This window comes from Lithobates pipiens, unplaced genomic scaffold (genome assembly GCF_037356315.1).
Source record: "Lithobates pipiens isolate NorthernLeopardFrog02 unplaced genomic scaffold, aLitPip1_a1.2 Scaffold_8, whole genome shotgun sequence".
Lineage (NCBI taxonomy): Eukaryota > Metazoa > Chordata > Amphibia > Anura > Ranidae > Lithobates > Lithobates pipiens.
Window position 1 is genome coordinate 114,751,668 of NW_027507903.1, and position 25,027 is coordinate 114,776,694.

Consider the following 25,027-nt stretch of genomic DNA (forward strand, 5'->3'; position numbering starts at 1 on the left):
TTCCTCAGTTTAGGCCAATACATATTCTTCTATATATTTTTGGTAAAAAAATCACAATAGGCGATTATTGATTGGTTTGCGCAAAAGTTATAGCGTTTACAAAATAGGGGATAGTTTTATGGCGTTTTTATTAATATTTTTTTTTAAATGCCAGCGATCAGAGATTTTCATCATGACTGCGACATTATGGGGGACACATCAGACATTTTTGACACATTTTTGGGACCATTGTCATTTATGCAGCAATCAGTGCTATATAAATGCACTGATTCCTGTGTAAATGACACTGGCAGTGAAGGGGTTAACCACTAGGTGGCAATGTAAGAGTTAAGTGTGTCCTAGAGGCGTGTTGCTAACTGTGGGGGGCAAGGCTGTGTTTCACACATAACTGATCTCTGCTCCAATCACGGGGAGCAGAGATCAGTGACACTGTTGCTAGGCAGAATGGGGAGATGCTTGTTTACTTTAGCATCTCCCTGTTCTTCCTCTCCGTGAGCTGATCGCAGGTATCACCGCAACGATCGAGTCGACGGGACCCACGACCCGACTCACGAAGCTTCCGGCGGTGTGCACGCGCCCCCACCGCCTCTTAAAGGGCAATGTGCATATATATGTATATTTGTATATCGTCGTGAGGTGGTCAGGAAGCGGTTAACCACTTCAGCCCCAGAAGCAGGGCTTTTTTTCTCAAATAATAGGTGCAGGAATTCCCCCTTTCTGAGTCACCCCTTTTCTCTGCCTCTACCCATTTCTGAGCACCCTCTACCTACCTCCCATTACTGCCCTTTTAGAGAATACAGAACCAAGTGTCATTTTGTGGTGATTATTCATTTTTATGGAATTTGTTAATGATAACAAGAAAAGCAGTAAAATAGATCCCCTGTAGCCAGTAACAATAAAGCCCCCTCTAGCAACAATAGATCCCAACATTAACAATGGGTCACCCGCAAAAATAAAATCCCCCGGCAACAACAGAGCACCTCACAGCCAGCATCAATAGACTCTCCAGCAGCCAGTAACAATAGTCCCCTCCCTCAACAGTAGATCTCTCCCAGTCATAACTGACCCCTCAGCAATATAAGACCCACCCTAGCAACAATAGGTCCCTCACCAATAAGAATAGACCCCCCCTGCAAAAATAGATCCCCTCCTGGTAGAATAGATCCCTCAGCAGCCAGCATCAATAGACCTTGCAGCACACCCCAGCACCCCTTACCATTACATACAGTCAGTGCTGGAAGGTGCTGGAGGAACCAAGACTGCATTCCCGCTGAAAAAAAGCCCTGCCCGGAAGGATTTACCCCCTTCCTGGCCAGAGCACTTTTTGCGATTTAGCACTTGCATAGTTAGTAAGGTTGAATTAAGACACCAGTCCATTCTGAGTGAGTGTCTACAATTGTCCCTATCTCTGTACATTGCACACTCACATTGGTCCCTACCCTCAAGGAGCCCACAATACAAGGTCCCCATTCATACACTAGTGCCAATTTTGGACAGAAGCCAATTAACCTACCTGCATGTCTTTGGAGTGTGGGAGGAAAATGGAGTACCCGGAGGAAACCCATTCAGGCACAGGGAGAACATGCAAACTCCAGGCAGGTAGTGTTGTGGTTTGGATTCGAACCAGTGACGTGTTTTACTGCTAGGCAAGAGTGCTAACCACTGTACACCACTGTGTCGCTTTAACTGACAATTGTGTGGCCATGCGACGTTACAACAAAATAAAATGGACATCTTTTTTTTCCCGCAAATAGAGCTTTCTTTTGGTGGTATTTGATTACCTCTGTGGTTTTTATTTTTGTGTTATAAACAAAAAAAGTGCGACAATTTTGAAAAAAAAAGCTATATTTTTTCATTTTTGCTATAATAAATATCCCCCAAAAATATATACATTTTTTTTTTTTTCTCAGCATATGGCCGATATGTATTCTTCTACATATTTTTGGTAAATAAAAATGACAATAAGCATATATTGATTGGTTTGTGCAAAAGTTATAGTGTCTACAAAATAGGGGATAGATTTATAGCATTTTTGTTATTCATTTTTTTTTTTTATTAGTAATGGCAGTGATGTCCGATTTTTATCATGACTGCAACATTATGGTGGACACATCGGACACTTTTGACACCATTTTGGGACTATTGTCATTTATACAGCGATCAGTGCTATAAAAATTCACTGATTACTGTGTAAATGACAATGGCAGGGAAGGGGTTAAACACTATGGGCCAATCAAGGGGTTAAGTGTGTCCTAGGGAGGTGTACTACCACTGGCATGACAGTGATCACTGCTCCCGATGACATGGAGCAGTAGATCCCTGTCACGTCACTAGGCAGAACGGGGAAATGCTTTGCTTACAAAGGCATCTCCCCGTTCTTCCGCTCCATGACACGATCGTGGGCCCCCGGCGGAAATCAAATCCACAGGACCCGCGGGCATGGTCAAGGAGCACACGGCACGTTCCCACAATGCCACGGTTTAAAGGGTACGTACCTGTATGCCCATTTGCTCAGCCGTGCCATTATGTCGACGTACATCGTAAACCCTAAAAAAACAAACATAAAAAAAATCTGCAAGACAAAGGCATAATGAGTTAGTATGCATAGCATACTAGCTCATTATGAATTACTTACCTGAGATCGAAGCCCCCACAGTGGTCCTCGTTCACTGCTCCGGTGGCTGACATCGCTCCCGGAGTTACTTTCAGGTATTGCGGGCTCTGGCGCTGTGATCCTGTGCATGCGCGCGAGAGCTGCCATTAACGGCACAGTCTAATGTGACATCGGCACATGCAAATACAGGGGATATCTCCTAAACCATTCAGGTTTAGGAGATATCCAGTGTAGCTACAGGTAACTCTGTAATTATAGGCTTACCTGTAGCAAAAAGTGGTTGTAAAGGGTTTACAACCACTTTAATGGCATCCCAGTCTTAGGTCGTAGGGTTCAATATAGAGTTGGCCCAACCTTTGCAGCTTCCCACCCCAGGCCTGTAAATGGACAATAAAGTAGAGCAGATGTCTAAGGAGATTATCTATTTGTTCTTCCCACTGTCAACATGTTTCTTATCTACATGTGCACTGAAGCACACCAGATTTGTTTCTATTATTCCCCTCACTCTCCCAGTCTAATGGCCCGTACACATGATCTGAAAATCGTACAAAAAATACCACTTTCGATGCGATCGTATGATAATCAGTTAGTTAATACAGAGCTTTCGAGAACTGATCACGTCAATTCATCCAAAATTATTCGACTGGACAAGCGCAATCATTTTCTTCATACGATACCAGATTGTACAATTTTCGTTTAGTCAGTACAGTTGTCGTCTGAAAATACAATACAAATAATTTACAACACATGACATCGCTTCCGATTTATTTTTCTGTCATTTGATAATTTTCGTTTCTACTTGCAACTATTATGTGAAAAAAGTCATACGATCTGTCGTACGATATTCGGCTCATGTATACAGGCCATAAGCCTGGATTTGCACATATACGGTGCGATGAAATGCAGTGATCCCTGCGTGTGTCCCACACCACATTGCAATCGCATTGTGTTTGCGATCACCTGCGGGTGTCAATAAAAAGATAATGAAACGTCAAAACGCATTGCAAATGGAGTGCTGTTTGCCTACACAGGATCGCATGGTACAAAACGATGATGAAATTCGTATGTAGCGCAGCTCCAAAATAGGAGCCTGCACTTCTTAGGTGGGATGCAGTGCAATTTGAGCCCATTCAAAATGAATGGGCTCAAATCACACCGCACTGAATCGCATGTGAATTGCACAGGAATGTGGTCCAGTTTCTGTGCAATTCACATGCAGTGCAGTGCATAGTGGAAACCGCGGCAAGTGATGCTAAGTCTTTTATTTACAGTAGTTACATTTAAAGCCTGGCTCTGGGAAACTTGATATGATCTTTCTGGGAAACCTGCTTGTTTAGGTCTGGGGGACTTGTTAAAGCATAGCTCCCAACTGTCCCTGATTTTGAGGGACTGTCCCTGATTTGGAGCAATGTCCTTCGGTCCCTCTTTCCTCCTCATTTGTCCCTCATTTTGGTCTGATCTATATAGATGTATATAAAATGCACTTTTTATCTTTCAAAAAGTGTTTTCCAGCGCTAAACCTTTCATCTGATTTCTAAATTGCTGCATTTGTAAATTCCAAAAGCCAATAGTAATGGTAAAAAAGCACTTGTGGGTTTAACCAATCTTGTTTTTTTATACAATTCTCCTTTAAAGGGGGCGTGGCAATGGGGTGTGTCCTATGGCTGCATACTTTTTCTGGTAGGTGTCCCTCATTCCCATTTCAAAAAGTTGGGAGGTATGGTTAAAGTAAACTTACTTACCTCATCCCCCTCTCCTCCATGCTGCTAGACCAGTCCGTGCAGCATCTTCTCCCCCCCAATACTTCAACGGTGTAAGGTTCTGATGCCAATAAAAACAGATGCAGGTGTAGCGCTGCCTGCCAGGGAAGCGATGGATTGGGCAAGGTAAAAGTGCTTTGACACTCCCAGAGACTAAACAGGCAATTTACCTAAGGGCTGTTCACGTTTTTCTGGAGTTGAGCTTTAAAATACATTTCAAAGATTTTTTTTAGCAAACGTATAACTGAATTAATTGGTAATTATATCTGCCTGGGGTTCGGCTTTAATTAAATTCTTTTCCATCACAGTAGGTTACATACAGTTATTTCTAGTAAGTCTTTAGTACCAGCAATATTGGAAGTCAGTAAGAAAGGTAATGGTTTTCTATACCTGATGTCTTTAGCACTGTGCAGAGACACAAACTCCCTCCTAGTATAATATACCTTAAACAAAAGTGGTGAATCCTTACATTTTGCAGATAGTCCAGACACAACAGATTTCCCGATAGTTTATACATTTTACAGATTTCTGGTTAAAAAGGAGCACCAGTCCTATTTGTGTTAATTAAATGCAAAAACTGTAGCTGCTGACTTTTATTAGACATTCGCCTGTCCCAGGATCCAGCGCTGTGCTCACCCGACTCCCGAGTCGTTCTTTTTATCAGTGTTCCATCCCTGGCGCCAGCATCTCAACTGTGGGCACCCGGCTGTGACAGCTTGTGGCTTCACAGCCGGGTGCCCGCTGTGCATGTGCAAGCAGCGCTGCACATTGTGAATGGACCCGCAGCCTTCTGGGACCCGTGACATGTCCCAGAGGACTGCAGGGAGGGACGAGGAGAACTTTTGCTTGGATCACCACTTGGATCACCTAGGAAGTCGCAGAGGATACCTGTCCCCCCTTCCAAAAAAAGTGCTATTTCTTAACCACTTAACGACTGCTGCACGACGATATACGTCGGCACAATGGCAGCGGTGGGCAAATGGGCATACCTGTACGTCCCCTTTAAATGGCTGGGCTAGCGGGTGCACACACTCACCCACTGCTTACAGCGAAACTGTGCCCACAGGACTCCATGTCTGCCAGTGTCCTGGTGATCATGTCACAGAGCGGCAGATCAGGGAGATGCCTATGTAAACAAGGCATTTCCCCCATTCTGCCTAGTGAAATGACAGAGATCACTGCTCCCTGTCATCGGGAGCAGTGATCACTGTCATGTGAGCGGTAGCCCATCCCCCCACGGTTATAATCACTCCCTAGGACACACTTAACCCCTTGTTCGACCCCTAGTGTTTAACCCCTTCCCTGCCAGTGTTATTTACACAATAATCAGTGCATTTTTATAGCACTGATCGCTGTATAAATGACAACGGTCCCAAAATAGTGTCTAAAGTGTCAGAAGTGTCCGCCATAATGTTGCAGCCATGATAAAAAATCGCAGATCGCCGCCATTACGAATAATAAAAATACCATAAAACTATCCTCTATTTTGTAGACGCTATAACTTTTGCGCAAACGAATCAATGTACACTTATTGTGATTTTTTTTTACCAAGAATATGTAAAAGAATACATATCGGCCTAATTCGAGGGAAAAAAATCGTTTTTTACATATATTTTTGGGGATATTTATTATAGCAAAAAGTAAAAAATATTGCTTTTTTTTCGAAATAGTCGCTGTTTTTTTGTTTATAGTGCAAAAAATAAAAACTGCAGAGGTGATCAAATACCACCAAAAGAAAATTTGTGGGAAAAAAAGGACCTAAATTTTGTTTGGGTGCAATGTCGCATTACCGCACAATTGTCAGTTAAAGCAACGCAGTGCTGAATCGCAAAAAGTGCTCTGGTCAGGAAGGGGGTAAAATCTTCCAGGGCTGAAGCGGTTAAAGAGGAGTAGGGGAGGAGGCCTTAAAGTGGAAGGTGTCTAAAGAGTGAGACGAAGAGATCAAACGCATGATACCACATCCCAAATATATAAACTAGAACAATGGGGGGGGGGGGGGGACTAAGAGGTAACAAACTTCGGGACTTTAACGGTATCAAATGCGTAGATCAAAATACCAGAGGTAGAAATACAAATAAAAATATAAATAAAATATAAATAAAAATATAAAAAGCATTGTATTTTTATTGTGCTACAAAAGAATAAAAACAAAAGGAAGAACAAATATACATACATACAACAGGATATTGGAATTATTCAAACATGGTCATATAAAGCACTGCCATTCTCAACATGTTTCACTCATTAGAGTTTCTTCAGGAGATAAGAAAGAAACTCTTCCTTTCCTTTGTTCTTCCTTTTGTAACACAATAAAAATTCAATGCTTTTTATATTTCTACCTCTGGTATTTTGATCTACATATTTGATACCGTTAAAGTCCCGAGGTTTGTTACCTCTTAGTCCCCCCCATTGTTCTAGTTAAAGTGGAAGGTGTTTTGGGTGAAGCTTTAACTAACAGAGTATGAAAAAAAAGAAAAAATTACGCCCATCAATTTAATTTATATAATGATAACTAAAATTTAATTGATCAGAAAACAAGATTTAAAATGGCATAAATCTATTCCCTATTTTGTAGACGCTATAACTTTTAAGCAAATCAATCAATATTGGCTTATTGAGGTTTTTTTAACCAAAAATATGTAGCAGAATACATATTGGCCTAAACTGATGAGGACATTTTTTTACAGCCAATATCTATCTATAGGAGGGGTTTCCACCATCCCTGCTAATTAAAATTTTATAGAGTATGTGTTATTTTCAGTTTGATGTGTATTATATGTGAATTTGTTGTAATATTGAAGCCTACGGAGATTTCCATACATTAAAGGATTTCACCATTATTGTTGTTATTGATCAGTAAGTTAGCGCTGCACTTTTTTTTGTAGTTTGGGAACACATAACAGTGCTTAGCAGCAGGCCTTTTACTGACACTTTTTTTATTTTACCTCCAGTAGTTTATTGTAAATAGTAGTAGGTGATTACCTATTATACTAAGTGGAATAAATAAACATCAACAGATTTCAGTTGTACTCCACCAGGCTGGCCCCCCCATGGACAATGTGCCTGGCTGCTGAGTTTGTCACCCCATCCCTGCACTCATTGCACCGATTGGCAGCACTGACAGGCAGCAATGATTGGCACTGATAGGTGGCACTGATTGGCACTAATAGAAAGCACTGATTGGCACTGTCAGGTAGCACTGATGGGCCCTGATTTGCACTGATAGGTGGCACTGATTGGCAGCACTAATGGCACCGATAGGCTGCACTAATCGGCACTGATAGGCAGCACTGATTGGCAGCATTTAGTGACACTGATTGGCAGCACTGATGGGCACTAATTGGCAACAATGATGGGCACTGGTAGGTGGCACTGATTGGAAACACTGATTGGCACTGATAGGTGACATTGGTTGGCACTGATATTAGGTGGCACTGATTGGAAACACTGATTAGCACTGACTTGCACTAACAGATGGCACTGATTGGCACTGACAGATTGGAAGCACTGCTTGGCACTGACAGGTGGCACTGATTGGAAACACTGGCACTAACAGGTAGAACTGACAAGTGGCACTGCACTGACAGGTGGCACTGATTGGCACTGACAAGTGGCACTGATTGGCACTGACAAGTGGCACTGACAGGTGGCACTGACATAGGAGAGGAAGTTTCACACTGAGCAGATATTGACGCTTATTGAAACTGTGTGTGAAACTGACATGTAATGGAACTTCATACAGAGAGAGACCGGCTGTCAAAATTCAGTGGTGATGTTGATGGGCGGGACCCAGCAGCTATTAAACACCAACCAATGATTGGGCTGCTTAAGAAAGGGGGCGGTCCACATACATGTAGCGGCCCACCCAGATCCCATGCCATTGGCTGGTGTTTGATAGCTGCTGGGTCCCGCCCACCCCCGACATCAACATCTTGTCACTACTGGCTGCCGCCCCTCTTAAAATGCCGCCTGGGACCATGGGCCCACTGGGTCTCATGGTAGGGCTGGCCCTGGATGCCTGCCTTTACACGCACATTAACTTTAATGGCATCCCAGTCTTGGTCCGTAGGGTTCAGTATTGAGTTGGCCCACCCTTTTGCAGCTATGCCAGCTTCAACTCTTCTGGGAAGGCTGTCCACAAGGTTTAGGAGTTTGTCTATGGGAATGTTTGACCATTCTTCCAGAAGCACTCATCCATGTCTTTATGGACTTTGCTTTGTGCACTGGTCCAAATCATTTGGTGGAGGGGGGTTTCTCAGGGGTTGGGCTTGGCCCCTTAGTTCCAGTGAAGGGAACTCTTAAGGCATCAGCAGACCAAGACATTTTGGACAATTTCATGCTCCCAAATTTGCGGGAAGAGTTTGGGGGTGGCCCCTTCCTGTTCCAACATGACTGGGCTCCAGTGCACAAAGCAAGGTCCATAAAGACATGGATAAGCGAGTTTGGGGTGGAGGAACTTGACTGGCCTGCACAGAGTCCTGCTCTCAACCCGATAGAACACTTTTGGGATGAATTAAAGCAGAGGCTGTGAGCCAGGCCTTCTAGTCCACATCAGTCCCTGATCTCACAATTGCACTTCTGGAAGAATGGTCAAACATTCCCATAGACACACTCCTAAACCTTGTGGACAGCCTTCCTAGAAGAGTTAAAGCTGTTATAGTTGCAAAGGGTGGGCCAACTCAATATTGAGCCTTATGGACTAAGACTGAGGTGCCCGTAAAGTTCATGTGCGTGTAAAGGCAGGCGTCACAATACTTTGGACAATATAGTGTACATCCATATCAGAAAATCTCAGACTAGTAAAAACACAGCTTTGACCCAAGAATGACACATTTTTTTCTAATAGGATTTAATTGGAAAACATTTAAATCCTGGTTAAACGTTGTGTGAAACCTGGGTGAAAACATTTTAAACAAAGACCTGTTTTATTTGAATTCCGAGCCTTGGTAAAGCTATATTAGCGTGTACCAAAAATAGAAATTCAGGCCACCTGGAGGATTTTGACTTTCTTCATATGACTACAAATTATTTTAACCTAATCTTTAATGATGATTATTCTTGTGCTGAGGGCAGTCAGGCGATAAGCACCATTTAATGGCTGATTTTATGAATACACCAGTCTTTAAAGGGGTTAACCAGTAAATAAATAAATACCGTAAATAAAGATGATTCTAGCATATTTAGGGCAGCATGTGCCCAGTTAAAAATGCCCAAAACACAGACTTCCTTTACACTCAAAGCGTTCTTCCTTGGGTGCATACTGGCTTAAACGTTAGTACCCCTCGGCGTACCCTCCGGTGCCTTTCTGTCCCTTATAGAGTTTTACAGACTGCTGGCAGTGGGGCTGTGCCTTCTGCTCACACAAGTATGCATGAGGCCTGACAGATTCACCTGCTGGGGATACTGCTGGTGTATTCTGTGATTGTGGCTATACTCTCCTGGGGTTCTCGGCTCTTGATTGGATAGATTGATAGCAGCCCAGCCATTGGCTGCTGTCAATCAAATCAAATGACGCAAGCACTGGGGGGCGGGGTTGAGCATTGGGCCTTTATGGACGCCGAATGCTGGACTCCTGAGCGCTGCCGCAAGGTAAACCCCTCGGGGAAGCTCTAATCCGAGGGGGTTATCTGATGTGGGGTGGACCCGCAAGAGCTGCCGAGGGACCCCCGAAGAGCAGATTTGGGGCCGCTCTGTGCAAAACAAGCTGCACAGTGGAGGTAAGTATGATATGTTTGTTATTTTTATTTATTTTTTTATTTTTACCTTTACAATCACTAATCAGCCTTGTTACTACAAAAATATATCTGAATCATCACTGTTTGTTTTAAACTGAAAAGGCCACATTAGTGTTCATACAGGCAAACCCTGAAGACTCATTTCTTCAGGGAAGCCTATCCTTCCTTCAGCTAATAACCAAATCTTCCATTTCTCCCATCAGTTCATCCCTCACAGTTATTACCTTTTGTTCCACCAGCCCCTCCCTATTAGATTGTAAGCTCGCAGGAGCAGGGCCCTCCTAACCCTCTTGTATTAAATTGTATTGTTGGTGTATTGTCTCCCTTTGTATTGTAAAGTTGTTGGCGCTATATAAATTGTGTATTATTATAATAACAATAATAATAATAATAAGTATTCTTAAAAATGCTGCTTCCCCCTTTTCTTAATTATCTTGCATAGCCTGTATAAAAAAGAACAGTGTAAATACTCTTTTTTTTTCCAGTTAGGTCCGGTCACGCAATCCAGCAGTAAGGGAGCGCTTGACAATGGCTGTGAATTCCCAGGGCTGTGACATCACCCATAAGCCCCCATTGTCCATCCATTGTTGGTGCTTCCTCTTCTCCCCTGCAGTAGCTACTTTCTGACACAGGGGAGCCGGAGCTGGTGGATCACATGGCTGCAGCAGAGTGGAGTAAAAAAAAGGTATCTACACTGCTGTTTTTATACAGGCTATGCAGGATAGGCAGGAGAAGGGGAGACAGCATTTTTAAGAATAATTTCTAAAAACCTTCTCTTCAACCTCTCTTATTCGCTACCTTTTGGTCTGTTTGATACACCCTTGAAAGTATTTTGTTGTGTCTGTTTGATAAGTGCAAAAAATACATGTTGATCTTGTCCTGTGTCCTCTGCAGAGTTTCTGTGTTTTTTTAAAGAGCCCATCTAGTTCTTAAATATTTTATTAAAAGAGAAATATGGGAAACATTTTTTTTCCTGAATCGCCGGCTCTAAAACGCCGATCGCTCAGTTATAACAGCTCCGTGAGCAGAGAGCTGCTGACCGTAAGTCACCAGCTCTCAGCTCTGCTCCCTCTCTCCCCCCCTGCACTCACTGGAGCTCTGGGCTGTGGAGGGGACAAGAGTGGCCACCTTTGGTCACGATCCTTCCCGAGCCTGGTCCGGCTCTGTGACATCAGCCGACAGCGGGTTTCAGCCAACAGTGGGCTTCAGCCCGCTGTCTTCTGAAAAGGGGTCACGGGAGTGCAAAAGAACTGCACTCCTGTGATCCAATAATACAAACAGAGAATTCAGTGCTGCTACCCATATAGTCCATCCTCAACAGAGCTCACAGGTGCCTGATACACAGTCGCCCATATGAGAGTAATGATCTATAAAGAGGATCCGCACAACCGTTGTTGCAATAAAATCTTGCTTTTATTCAGAAAACGGTACAGTACGCAGGTACAGTCAGTTTACGCATTTCAGCCTACACTAATTTAATCATAACTATGATTAGTTAATTGAGACTAATGCCCTGTACACACGGTCGAACGCTTTGACGGAAAATGTGCGATCGGATCTTGTTGTCCGAAAATCTGATCGTGTGTGGGCTCCATCTGACTTTTTCCGTCGGAATTTCTGACACAAAGTTTGAGAGCATGATCTAAAATTTTCCGATAACAAAATCCGATCGTTTAAATTCCGATCGTGTGTAGACCATTCCGATGGACAAAGTGCCACGCATGCTCAGAATAAATTACGAGACAAAAGCTATTGGCTACTGGCCCGTTTATAGTCCTGTCGTACGTGTTCTACGTCACCGCGTTCAGAACGATCAGATTTTCCAACAACTTTGTGCGACCGTGTGTATGCAAGACAAGTTTGGGCAAAAATGTTTTCCGACTGATTTTTCTGTCAGAATGTCCGACCATGTGTACACAGCATAAGAGGGGTACACACTATGAGAAAGTCAGAAGAACGGTCGTCCGCATTTCCACAAAGGTGCATGTCATCTTGTATTAAAAATCCTCAAACCACAAAGATAAACCTTCTTTCTTGTGCACGATTTCTATGTTTGTTGCCACCTTCCTCCGGGTTATTCTTTGCTTCTGGTCATGCGTGTTTTTCTTTATTCGATTATTTTCGTATGATTACTGTACACATTGAGCCAAAATCAGATGTTGTGTTCACTTACGATAAAAATGATCTAGTTTACCTTTGTTTTTTTGTCTGAACAGTCAGAATTGGCTGCCGAAAGTACTATACTAATGATAAGATAAAAGATAAACCAATTGTTTCTCGTAGAGTTTTTCTTCCAATTTTCTTGTGGTGTGTACCCAGCTATAGTCAGGTTGAAAAAAAGTCCATCTAGTTCAACTAATAGGAAAACCTCCATAGTCCCAATCCTATACCCACAGTTTATCCAGGGAAGTGCTAAAAAAAAAATGCATGATCTAATTTGCTTCAGCGGGGGAAAAATATTCCCTCCTGATTCCCCAGGAGACAATCCAATATTCCTTGGATCAACTACCCCTGGTGTTATTACCTCTAAATGTTATATTTTGTGCATTTAGCAATGCATCCAACTCCGTTATAAAACAATCTACTGAGCTGGCCAGAACTAGTTCTTGAAGGAGTCTATTCCACATTTTGACAGCTCTTACTGTGAAGAAGCCTTTGCATAAGTGAAGGTTAAATCTCTTTTCCTCCAGATGGAAAGAGTGATCCTTTGTCCTCTGTGATGACCTGAGATTAAATAACTCTACACCAAGTTCACTGTATGGACCACGTATGTATTTATAAATTCACTTTGGCTAATCTTTCCTTGTAGCTGAACTTCTCCATGCCTCTCATCAGTTTGGTTGCCCTACTCTGCGTTTTCTCTAGTTCTCTGATATCCTTTTTGTGAACTGGTGCCCAAAAATGAACTCTGTATTCCACATAAGTTCTTATTAATGATTTGTAAAGGGGCAAAATTACGTCTCTCTCTTTGGATTCTATACCTCTTTTTATACAAGAAAATGTTTTGCTAACTTTAGAAACTGCAGCTTGGCATTGCACGCTATTATTAAAGGGGTTGTAAACCCTTGTGTTTTTTCACCTTATGCATTAAGGGGAAAAAACTTCTGACACTGACCAGCCCCCCAGCCCCCTCGTTTTTCTCACCTGAGCCCATTCGTTTCCTCTGCGGAGACGCACTCTACCTCTGTGCCAGTCTCAGCTCTTGATTGGATAGATTGATAGCAGCGCAGCCATTGGCTCCCACTGCTGTCAATCAAATCCAAGGACACGGGCGCCGGGGGCGGGCCAAGTCCAGCATTCTGTGTCTATATACGCAAATGCTGGACTCGGGAGTACGCCCGCACGGTAACCCCCAGGGAGAGTGCTTCTCCTAGGGGGTTTACCGATGCGGGGGGGAACTGATAGCGCCAATTTACCTCACATACTGGACGTGTGAGGGGATGTGTCAAGCTCTTTTCACTTCACAAATCCAAGTGTACTATATCTACAGCCACTCGTCTACGGTTTTGCTTACTTCCTCTTAAAAAAAAATCAGATTTGTTTGACAACTCCTGTCTTTTGGGAATCCATGCTAACTATTGACTAAAATATTATTTAGTAGCCAAAACTCTTTTATTTGGTCTTTCATTAAACTCTCAAGTGCCTTACTGGCGATACAAGTTAAACTAACCAGTCTAGTAAAAACTTTGATCTCTTTTTAAATATAGGCAAAAATATAGGCGGTATATACAGGTGTTTTATTCACCTTTATTCTGTCTAAGTGTTTCTGGACCATTTTTGAGCCATTGTGGATCATTTGGGGCTGTGTCCATACTATCCCTGTTAAGGACTTGAGCTCCCCCATTTTCCATTGTATACACAGAGCTGAAGGTATTTAATAAATTTGCCTCCTCTTTATCCCCCGTCGCAATCTCATAATTATCTTGTAAAGGGCCTATATGCTCAGATCTGACCTTTTCACTATTAATATATTTGAAGAATAATTTGGGGTTTGACCTACTATCTTTTGCAATCTATTGTTTGTTTTCAATTTTTGTGTGTATTTTTTACATATTCTAATATGTTATTTGTCATTTTTAAATGATGATAGTGTTCCTTTATTTTTACATTTTTTTAAATGATCTTTTCCTATTATTTCTAGCTATTTTCATTTTGGACATGAGCCACATAGGTTTTACTTTTAGCCTTTTAATGCCTGGTTCACACCTATGCAGGTTGTAGTTGATGCATGTTGCGTTTTTCAATACACATTTTTTGGTCCATTGAAGACTATGGAACCAAAAACACAATCTGTTGATCCCTGGCCCTTGCTGTAAAATGCACAGATGTGAACGTGACCCATAGGAAACCATGTGAAATGGACTGTAGTGTGCTTCTGCAAAACTGAAAATGCACTAAACAATGCATAGGTGTGAACCAGGCCCAAATATTTTGCCTAAGGGAATATATTTTTCAATGTGTTTGCATAGTCTTTTTTAAGAATTCCCATTTCTGTTTTTTAATGACAACATTCTCTCTCAGTTCTTATCTTGTGCAAATTAATTAGCCTTTATGTTGTGGAGATCCTAAAGTAGGAGTGTTTGAGTAGTTTAGCAAATTACACAGATCCTCCTTCCATATTGTAGGCTACTAGCATGCAACTGTGATTTAGTTTCATTGGCATGATGGGAGGAGTTGGTTTAAACATTGAGCTTACACAGATGGCATGTTTCCATGGAAATGATATTTCTGATATTTAAAGATCAGGATCAGATGCAAGAACAACATTGCTGTTTATTCTGGGTTGCACAGTATAGAACAGACACCATTTGTATTACTCAAAGTATAAAATAATTTTCCCATTGAAATGTCCATATCTGCATCTATTTATGTTTACACTGTCTAAAATTAGGCTTGTACAGTAAGGGGAAAGAAAGTATCTTTGATGCCCAAAGTAACAAGGCAGAATCCTGCTGTTATTTTTCTAGGACAAGTTAGGGAATGACATAAAAGGACCTGGCTGTTACAGGAGCATACACACTAGTTTTAATAAATCTGCCCTATTTCTTTGTGTACGCTTAAAGTATAAGTAAACTCAACCACCAATATAGCATATATGTTTTAACATCATAATGTAATTTTAGAACTTGTTTTAAATATTGTTTAAGCGTCTCGTCAATTTATATTTGGTTTATTTTTTGCCAGAACGCCTTCATGTTGTAACTATGGCAGAGTTGTATTCGGTTAAGGACTAATACCTTGGAACATTGATTCAGCTATGTTAGTCAGGTTGAAAAAAGGCACAAAGTTCATCTAGTTCGACCAATAAAAAAAAATAAAAAAATCATACAATCCCATATATATATATATATATATATATATATATATATACAGTATATATATATAATCCTATACCCACAGTTGATTCAGAGGAAGGCGAAAAACCCCAGCAAAACATGATCCAATTTGCTACAGCAGGGGAATAAATTCCTTCCTGATCCCCTGAGAGGCAATCTGATTTTCCCTGGATCAACTTTACCTATAAATGTTAGTATCTAGTTATATTATATGTATCTAGAAAATAAAAATCCAGGCCTTTTTTAAAGCAATCTACTGAGCCGACCAGAACCACCTCTGGAGGGAGTCTATTCCACATTTTCACAGCTCTAACTATGAAGAAACCTTTCCGTATTTGGAGATGAAATCTCTTTTTCTCTAGATGATGTCCTCTGTGATGACCTTAAAGTAAATAACTCAACACTAAGTTCACTATATGGATCACTTATGTGTTTATACATGTTGATCATATCCCCCCCCCCCCCAATCTATTCTTCTCAAGAGAGAATAAATTCAGTTCCTCTAATCTTTCCTCATAGCTGAGCTCCTCCATGCCTCTTATCAGTTTGGTTGCTCTTCTCTGCACTTTTCTCCAATTCCCCAATATCCTTTTTGAAAACCATTGCCCAAAACTGAACTGCATATTCCAGATCAGGTCTTACAAATTATTTGTACAGGGCCACAAATATATCTCATTCTCTGGAGTCCATACCTCTCTTAATACAAGAAAGGACTCTGCTCGCTTTGGAAACCAGTTTGGCATTGCATGCTATTATTAAGCTTATGATCTACCAAATCCCCCAGATCCTTCTCCACTATGGATTCCCCCAGTTGTACTCACCCTAATATATATGATGCATGCATATTCTTAGCCCCCAAGTGCATAACTTTACATTTATCAACATTATACCTCATTTGCCACATAGTTGCTCTATTAAACAGTGATATATGTGATATATGCATTGCATTTTTCTGTTGCATTTATTAATAAGACACAAATCGAACAAATATAAATAGACCTGGTGATCCTTCCATAAAAGTTCTTTGTTCAGGCACTTTCTATTATAGGGTGACAATGTTCTGCCCTTGTGCTCCTACATTGTTACCCTGTCACATGGGTTTCCTATGAATGTCTAGGTGACCATTCCAGCACAGGTCCAAAAGTGCAGGTCCACTCTTGTTACCATCAGAAAACCCACCCTAAAAAATGTCAAGCAGCATTCGCTAGAGTGCTTGTATACAGGAAGTGGTTGCATGTATAAATAGATGAACTTTACAGACAAGAGGGTATATCATATATAAATATATAAATGATGGAGGCTGCTTTTATACAGGGCAACATCATTTCAAGGCAGGAGGGCTTTGTATAGCAAGTCCATCATATAGAACAAACTCAGTTTCTGCTGGTCTGAGCCATTAACTAAACTCCTGTCAGTTTCTTGCTAACATGGTACCCCCTAATCTGTTCCTCAAAACAAACAGGCAGAGCTTGTACATTGATCAGCCTTTTCACCCAGCAGCGGGCTCCCATAGTCGAGAAAGTAAGTGAGAGGGCCCTGAGCATCAGTCAGCTCACATATATAGTTACATAGTAGGTGAGGTTGAAAAAAGACACAAGTCCATCAAGTCCAACCATTCAGGTGGTTATCTAATAGTTTCTTGAAACTATCAATGCTCCCCACTGAGACTACTGCCTGTGGAAAGGAGTTCCACATCCTTGCCGCTCTTACAGTAAAGAACCCTCTACGTAGTTTAAGGTTAAACCTCTTTTCTTCTAATTTTAATGAGTGGCCACGAGTCTTGTTAAGCTCCCTTTTACAAAAAAAGATTTAATCCCTATTGTATATAAATATATGTGCACAGCTGAGACTAAAAATTAGGTCTGGCTACCAGGTAAGATGTGGACTAAGGCTGGCCATACATTATGCAATTTTCTTGTTCAATTTTCTTTTAGATTTACCAAAACCATATAATATGAGGTCATACCTAAACACTTTCAATGTGTATGCAGTCAGGCAGGCCCTTGCACTACACAGTTGAAGGTAAATCTAAAGAAAATTGAACAAGAAAATTGTATATTGTATGGCCAGCCTTAGGAATGGAGGCTTTATTCCCACCTAAAGCAAAGCTCTAAACATCCTTTGGGCTCCAGCAAAGGTGTGTGCAGCTTATTGCATTAGGGCGTTCACCCCAAAGTGCGAACATATACACATATGTATATACATATACATACACACAGACACATACATTCTTATAAATACATTTTAAAATGTATTAAAATGTGGACGGTGCGAGTAGAGCAGAGGACATGTCAGTAGGGCAGAGGTTGGTGTCAGTAGGGCAGCTGTTGGTGTCAGTAGAGCAGTGGACTTTGCCAGTAGGGCAGAAGACGGGGTCAGTAGGGCAGTGGATGGTGTCAGTAGTTTTTTATTTTTATCATTTTTTTAAATTATATTTTACAAATGATTTAATAATTTTTTACAATATTTATTTCTTTTTCACCGTTTTTTTTTTTAAGAGCCCCATTGGGGGGCTTTGGTAAAATATCAAGGTCTAAATATACCCCTGATGTCTCACTACTGAGATGGGGAAAGGGACTGAGGACAAAGATTTACCAGTTCCTTTCTCTTCAGATTCAGCTGCACTGAACAGTGAATGAATGGGAAGTGCTCTGCGCTGAGCAACTTCCTCTTTATTTACAAACTGAAGCATAATAAACTGTGTATACTATGCTTCAGTTATGATTGAACACAGTGATTGATGAGAAAAGGAAGGGGCCCATGAATTATATATTTACCAGCCCCTTCCCCCGCTCTCCATTCTGAAATATTTCCTGTAGTAGCCAGCAAAAGAGGAGAGAAGGAAGGTTGGCAGCACTGCAGGGTAAGGGGGGTGTGACATGGGCGCCCAGGCAGCACTGGGAATCTGCACCACAGATTAGGCACATGCCTATGGGCTCCAGGAAAGAACAGAACGTATTAATATTCGGAGAAAACTACAAGTTTTTTTTTCTCCAAATCAGTCATCCTGGAGCCTATCCCCATGTGTAGGTGAGAAACCTAGTTGACACATATATACCATCCACAATCCTGCCAGCCAGTGCCTAACAACATGGTCCTGTGGCCACTCATATTGTAGCTGCATTTCAAAATGTATGCACTGTTATAGTATTTATAGTTTATTTCTCCTTATTTGCTTTATTTTGTGCTTTTTTTAAAGCATATAGATTATTTTAACCATTTTTAGTATCTTTATATAAAAGGCACAGACTTTATCTCCATAAAAGTCTATTAACCTGTAATTGTGGTTAACTGTGAAACTGCATAAGGTGACTACTGAGAGCAGAAACACCTGTTATTTGAGACACATGTAAAAAAATGTTGCTTGCTTTACTGCCTTGGTGTGCAGTATCCTATCTGTAAGCATACTCAGAAGGCCATTAACTCAAAGACTGAGGTTTGCCAGCCCTAGCCTCCAGTGGTGATAAATGCCCATTAAGAGACATTAGGGTTAATGTATTTAAGGTGAAAGTGGCTGTTGACTTTGCAAGGGAAGTTGCACTTTGCAAGCGAATTTGTCCCAGAGCTTAGCAAAAGTGGTGAAGATTCAATTTGCAAAGAAGACCCAATAACGTGCAAGGGGAAAAAAATGCATTTGTGCTGGCACATGATTAAATGATGGTAGTCAGCAGTGCTTCAACTAATTTACTAAATTCTAGGAAAAATTCTCTTGCAAAGTGCAACTTCCCCTGCAGAGTCAACAATTTATTTACCTTTAGTAAATCAACTCCATTGCCTCTGATACATCAATCTTCAAGTAGTGTTTAAAGCACCTTGACTACTTGCCGACCGGGCCATAGCCGAAAGACGGCTACAGCGAGGTCGGCTTATTCTGGGAGGGTGTCCATGGACGTCCTCCGAGAATGTTGCTCTCGTGCGCCCCCTGGGGTGCGGTACTGGAAATATCTATGACCGTCGAGTCCGGAAGACCCGGCGCATCATGATAAATGACCGCTGGTATCAGGCATTTACCATGTGATCGCTCTGTCAAATGACGGAACGATCACTTGTAAACAAACCAACGTCATGTCATGACGCCGGTTCCTCCCTCCACTCTCTGTATCGATCTGTACAGTGCGAGGGGAGAGGGGGAGAGATCGTTTGTAGCACCTCAGTGCCAATACTCTACAGTACTCTGCCCATAATCTGCAATACTCTCCAACACTCTGTCAATACTCGCCAATACTAGCCAATACTCGCCAATACTCGCCAATACTCGCCAATACTAGCCAATACTCGCCAATACTCGCCAATACTCTACAATAAATTTTAACAGAAACAAAGAATTAATTTTTTTTATTCACCGAATTTTAAGTCTTTTTTGATTTATAGCGCAAAAAATAAAAAATCCAGCTGTGATTAAATACCCCCAAAAGAAAGCTCTATTTGTGTGAAAAAAAGGACAGAAATTTTATATGGGTACAGTGTTGCATGATTGAGTAATTGTCATTCAAAGTGTGAGAGCACCGAAAGCTGAAAATTGGTCTGGTTAGGAAGGTGGTTTAAGTACCCAGTGGTTAAAATGGGCTTTATGGATACTAAAGTGGCCTCTTAGTCAATTATCATATGCCATTAACATACCTTAATTGCTCTTTAGGGTATCCTAAAGACAACTTTAAGTGAACTTGTCCTTTAATTAATTTCTTCCACCCCTCTGAGTGTATCCCACCCAGTAACATACTTACCTTCCCTCACAATCCAGTGATGTTCATTGTGCTGCTCAGCCTGGCACCACACAACCTTCAGGCAACTTTTCTTCATATTGTGCATGTGCACCATAGCACCCTTCATTTCTTTGGGATGGTGGTACTCATGGCGGCTACAAACCATAAAAAAAGGAGCCCAAACTTGGGCATGCTAGATTTTATACTTTTACAAATGCACAGGATGTGTGAACATGACTTTGAATACTTACTGTTACATGTATAATAATGCCCTACTGGTATGAACCTGCTTTGTTAGGGTAATATACACACAAACATCCCTTGTTTATGGTTGAAAAAAAATCAGTTTGAAAATATTTTGTAATTAACTTGCTGTGATGGAAAGAACTAACCCTGAATATGTATATTTTAGGTGGTGGAGCAGATAGACAGACTTACCTCGGACTTTGAGTTTGAACTAGACACTGATGACTGGACTCCAGGAACTGTTAGTAGCACATCCAGCAGTGAAAAGGGAGGTCCTCTCTGTGACCTGGGACCCCTGGATTTCCTGAGTTCAGACAGCTGGGAGTTCTGTTCTTTCCTAGAAGCCTCCACACCTTCTGACTCTGGAGATGGCTCAGACCGCCCCCCTGACTTCAGGCTTCTTAATGGAGGAGCCACACCCAATGGGCCAGATTCGTCTAGTGAAGAAGCTCCCGTGGTGCCACCACAGAAACCCCTTCCATCAAGGACACCTGGTTCCAGGGACCGGGTGAGGTTCAGTGACAAAGTTCTATACCATGCACTCTGCTGTGATGACAGCGAAGATCCCCCCTATAGCCAGGAGACCCCTCGGGACCCTCCAAGAGCATCTGTCCCTTGTGCTACTATACGGAGCAACAAAGGGGGAATCTCTGGGGTCCGAAAGGGGACCAGGAGCTGCAGTACCCAGACAGTGTGTGACAAGAGCACCCAGACTGTGTTACCATATGTGCCAAAAAAGGGGAAGAAGGAGCAGAGTTGAATGGTGGAATAATGAGGATAATAGATAGTATGGGAGATGTAAGTGTGGAAGCAATCAGGGCAATAAAGTGGGGTTTTAAACCATCAGAGCTATTTGAATGGGTGTACTGTACAAAGACATGACAGCAAGACTGCTGCATGTACAGTGAGGGACAGCTACATAAAATAGGTGTCATGGTGACATCTGCACACTAATCCTGTATGGGCAATATATGGTGCACTTTTTAACCTTTCTTATGAACTGTGGGGAGAGAGGACAGTAGAGCGCGGCCTCTCATAACCCATCCTATAACCTCACATTTCTTGCTGTAACCTCATATGTCTTTCTGTCCCTGAGCCAGCAAAATCTTCACATCACCTATATACTATTAAAGAGAGAAGAAAACACTGTGTCCATTGAGTATTTTTAACAAGAGAGGCAGTCTGAGTAGGTTGACTTAATAAGTTGTCACTGAACTGTGTGCATTGTTTTAACGTGTATGTTTCTCTTACAACAAGACTTTTCCAAATGAAATGCAATGAGCCTTAATGCTCTTAAATGGAATGCAAAGGACGTACGCAGTGAGATGAAAGCAGACTGGAAATGCACTCAGCAAGGACATACTTTTATAACTGGGGTAATTGCTCTCCAGAGGTCATTATATACTCTGCTGCATCTTACCAATTTCATAGCTGTAGTGCCATTGCATATCCAGTCCATTAACCTTCAAACATGAACGTTCTGTGCTTTAGAGAAATGGAATACATATATTTTTTGTGTGTATTTATAAAATAATGATATATATATATGTGTGTGTGTGTGTGTGTGTGTGTGTGTGTGTAGATATACACAAGGTCAATTGTGGATCAAAACTGTAGTTCTGTAATAAGATGTGTTTGTTATTGCACCAAAAAGCAGCCAGGAACTAGGTTTGGCCCAAGTTGAGGCCATCATGGAACCATTGTTGAGGGCATGGGATTTTATATACCGTATTTGCCGGCGTATAAGACGACCCGGCATATAAGACGACCCCCTAAAAACCTGCACAGTTAAAATGTTTTGCCCGTACTCACCGTTTAAGACGACCCCCGATTCCGAGGCTTCCGACGCTTCATATCCCTCTTCTTCTTCGTTCTTGCTGGAGCCATTTCCTTCTTCCTTCTGGTGCTGGAGCCAATCACGGCGAGCAATGTATTCTATTAATGAATACAAAGCCTGCTGGGATTGGCGGAGGCTGTTACATCATCAGCCCGCGCCTCACTCTCAAAGCCAATCGGAGCAGGCTACTGTGTGTAGCCTGCTCGGATTGGCAGAGATTGCTGCTCCAATCCGAGCAGGCTCTGTATTCATTTGAATACATCGCTCACTGGGATTGGTTCAGTGGTATATACTGTATGTAGCCGAAGCTACATACAGTATTACCGGACATCTAGAAGGCATCCCAGCAGCTGACCCGGCGTATAAGACGACCCCTCCTTTTTGCTCAGTTTTTTTAAGTGTAAAAGGTCGTCTTATACGCCGGAAAATACGGTATGTCTCTGTACTTGTAAAGCCATGTAATGCTCCAGCTGTGAACAAGAGTGGAAATTGGCCATTTATTCCACCATCAGATTCGTAACAGGGCTGTCGCACCAGGAGCTAAAGCTGGTTATACATGGCTCTGTTTTTTTGTTTTTTTTGATCAGCCAGTGAACTGATCAGAACAAATGAATGGATTCCCCATCCACATAAGCGAGGTAGATGAGGGAATCCTTCCCGCTGTGTTATTATATTCTGACAATGGGAACTCCTCTGCTGTCAGAATACAATGATCAGTGCTGCAGCCCATTGGTAGTGGTGGCACGTCCATGCAGGGCGCAGCGGCGCCGTCGCCCCCCTAATCCATGCATCTGGCCCCTAATCTACATGCAGTGTGCCGGAAGCATGGATTCCAATTAGTTTTTTTTTTTTTTAAGCATGTGATTAGAGGCTGAGGATCTAATTGGCTTCAAAATAGGGTAGACTCCCATGCCCACCAACTTGTATGACAATAGCAAATTAATATTTGCTATTGTCTTCCTGATTCAACTCCTGACTAATCAGGAAGTCTTAGGAAACCCTGGACAATCGTGTCTCAGGGCATACTTCCAGTTCGACCGGCAAGAGAATGTCTCTCTGTGTGCTGCAGACAATGTCTTTGAAGTCCGGCCAGGAGAAGCAGTCAGAGCGGGCCCGGCTCACCCTACCTCTTGCCTCCTAAGGTAAGTCATCGGATTGGCACATTCACCTCCATCTCCTGCAGGGGTAGGGGAGGGGAATCGCTACCTTCTGTCTCCCACGTGGGGGGGGGGGGGGGGTTGGGGATCGCAGCCGTCTGTCTGTCTCCCACGGAGGGTTTGTTATTTAGGTTGCCACCCCCCCCCCCCCCCCCAAAGAAAAATTTTGAGCATCAGCCGCCACTGTCTATCGGCTGCTGGACTGACTGAACACAAATTTTCCAAAAAGCCTGTTTGTGAGATGTCGATCATTTGATTGACCTCTTACGAATGGGAATGGCATAGATGGATTCAAATTCAGACAGTCCCTGCTGAACCGGTACAATTTAGATCACTCTATGCACAGCTTTGGTATTTGAACACCAATTAGGGAAAAATGGGAAAATCAAAAGCAAAAAGGGAAAAATTAGGAAATGTGGTCATGAAATATGCAGAAAAAAATCTTAAAAAGGGCAGGTAATTTGAGGGCCAATTGGGCACAAAAATAGCATTTGTTTCCTTCAGTTAATAAAAACTTTAGCATTAGCCTTGCCCAACATGCCTGTTCTGACAGGGCATTTTTTTTATACTGTCTGCAGCATGTTAGGAAAACGGAACATGATTTGAGTATAACCAGGTGACAAAGAATATCTATAAACTTGTATGTTACTATTCAGTCTCCAGTACTGAAATGTATGAATTGTTGTCTTGATGGTTCACAAGAACCTTTAGGTCCAGACTAAAGAGTTGAGGAGATTTGTAGAAGGGGTGGTAAGCAGGAAGAAAATATATAGAGAGCTAGAAGGGAATGAAGTAAGTTTGCAGATGTTGACAGATGAAGAGGAGATATGAGACAATTCTGCCAAGGATGGGACACTATTCCTCTCTACTAAACATGAGGCACTATTCTTCCCACTCACGCCGGGACATTTTCTACTCCCACTGGCCACAGCTGCCCCCCCCCCCCCCCCAAGGTCTGAATGACAGTAAAGTGGGTCTTAGTTTAGAAAGATTCGAGACCCCTGCTGTAAAGGATAAAAAAAAAAACCTTACTTTGTACAGTTCAAACCCATATTGTGACCAAAAACTTACATACTATACATTTGGCAAATGCCAGAATTATCTTTTATGGTCTGGAGGGCTGGAGAAATTAGGGGTACTGGTTAGCTAAAGGCTTGGTTATCTCTTCACCATCTGAGATGTCATAGGCTGAAATATGTTAAAGTATATTTAAATGCTAAAACTGATGGTTGGGTAAATGGGTCAAGAATAGGGTCCCTGTATGTTCTAGGGATAGTGCCTCGATATTATTGTTAATTGTATAATGCAGTGGTCATCAACCCTGTCCTAAGGGCCCACTAACAGGCCAGGTTTGCAAGATAGCTGAAATACATCACAGTTGATATAATTTGCTGCTCAGTGATTGCAGTATTCTAGTCTGCATCTCCCCAAGGTAATACATAAAACCTGGCCTGATAGTGGGCCCTGAGGACAGGGTTGATGATCACTGGTATAATGGATGTAAGTAAATCTGCAGAGATGCTTTGTGCTATACATCAAAACCACGTGCACATACATGGCCAAATCTTTGCAAACAATGAGGGGAATTTACTGGAGCTGGAGTAGCCAGAATCTAAAGTGTATGGCAACCAATCAGCTG

The 25,027-nt window shown here is 42.0% G+C and overlaps 1 protein-coding gene across 2 annotated transcripts in view; it reads left to right on the forward strand.

Annotated features, from left to right (window-relative positions):
- The window catches only part of INSYN1 (inhibitory synaptic factor 1), a 42,406-nt gene extending 20,868 nt beyond the window's left edge, over window positions 1–21,538 (forward strand). Inside the window, exons 2-3 of one of the 2 annotated variants that reach the window (XM_077472922.1) lie at window positions 10,595–10,794; window positions 20,561–21,538. In XM_077472922.1, coding sequence (XP_077329048.1) covers window positions 10,765–10,794; window positions 20,561–21,154 — 624 coding nt within the window. In that variant the 5' untranslated portion in view covers window positions 10,595–10,764 and the 3' untranslated portion in view covers window positions 21,155–21,538. The remainder of the gene's footprint in view (window positions 1–10,594; window positions 10,795–20,560) is intronic. The other variant, XM_077472921.1, reaches the window with a different exon arrangement.
- Window positions 21,539–25,027: the final 3,489 nt, after the last annotated feature.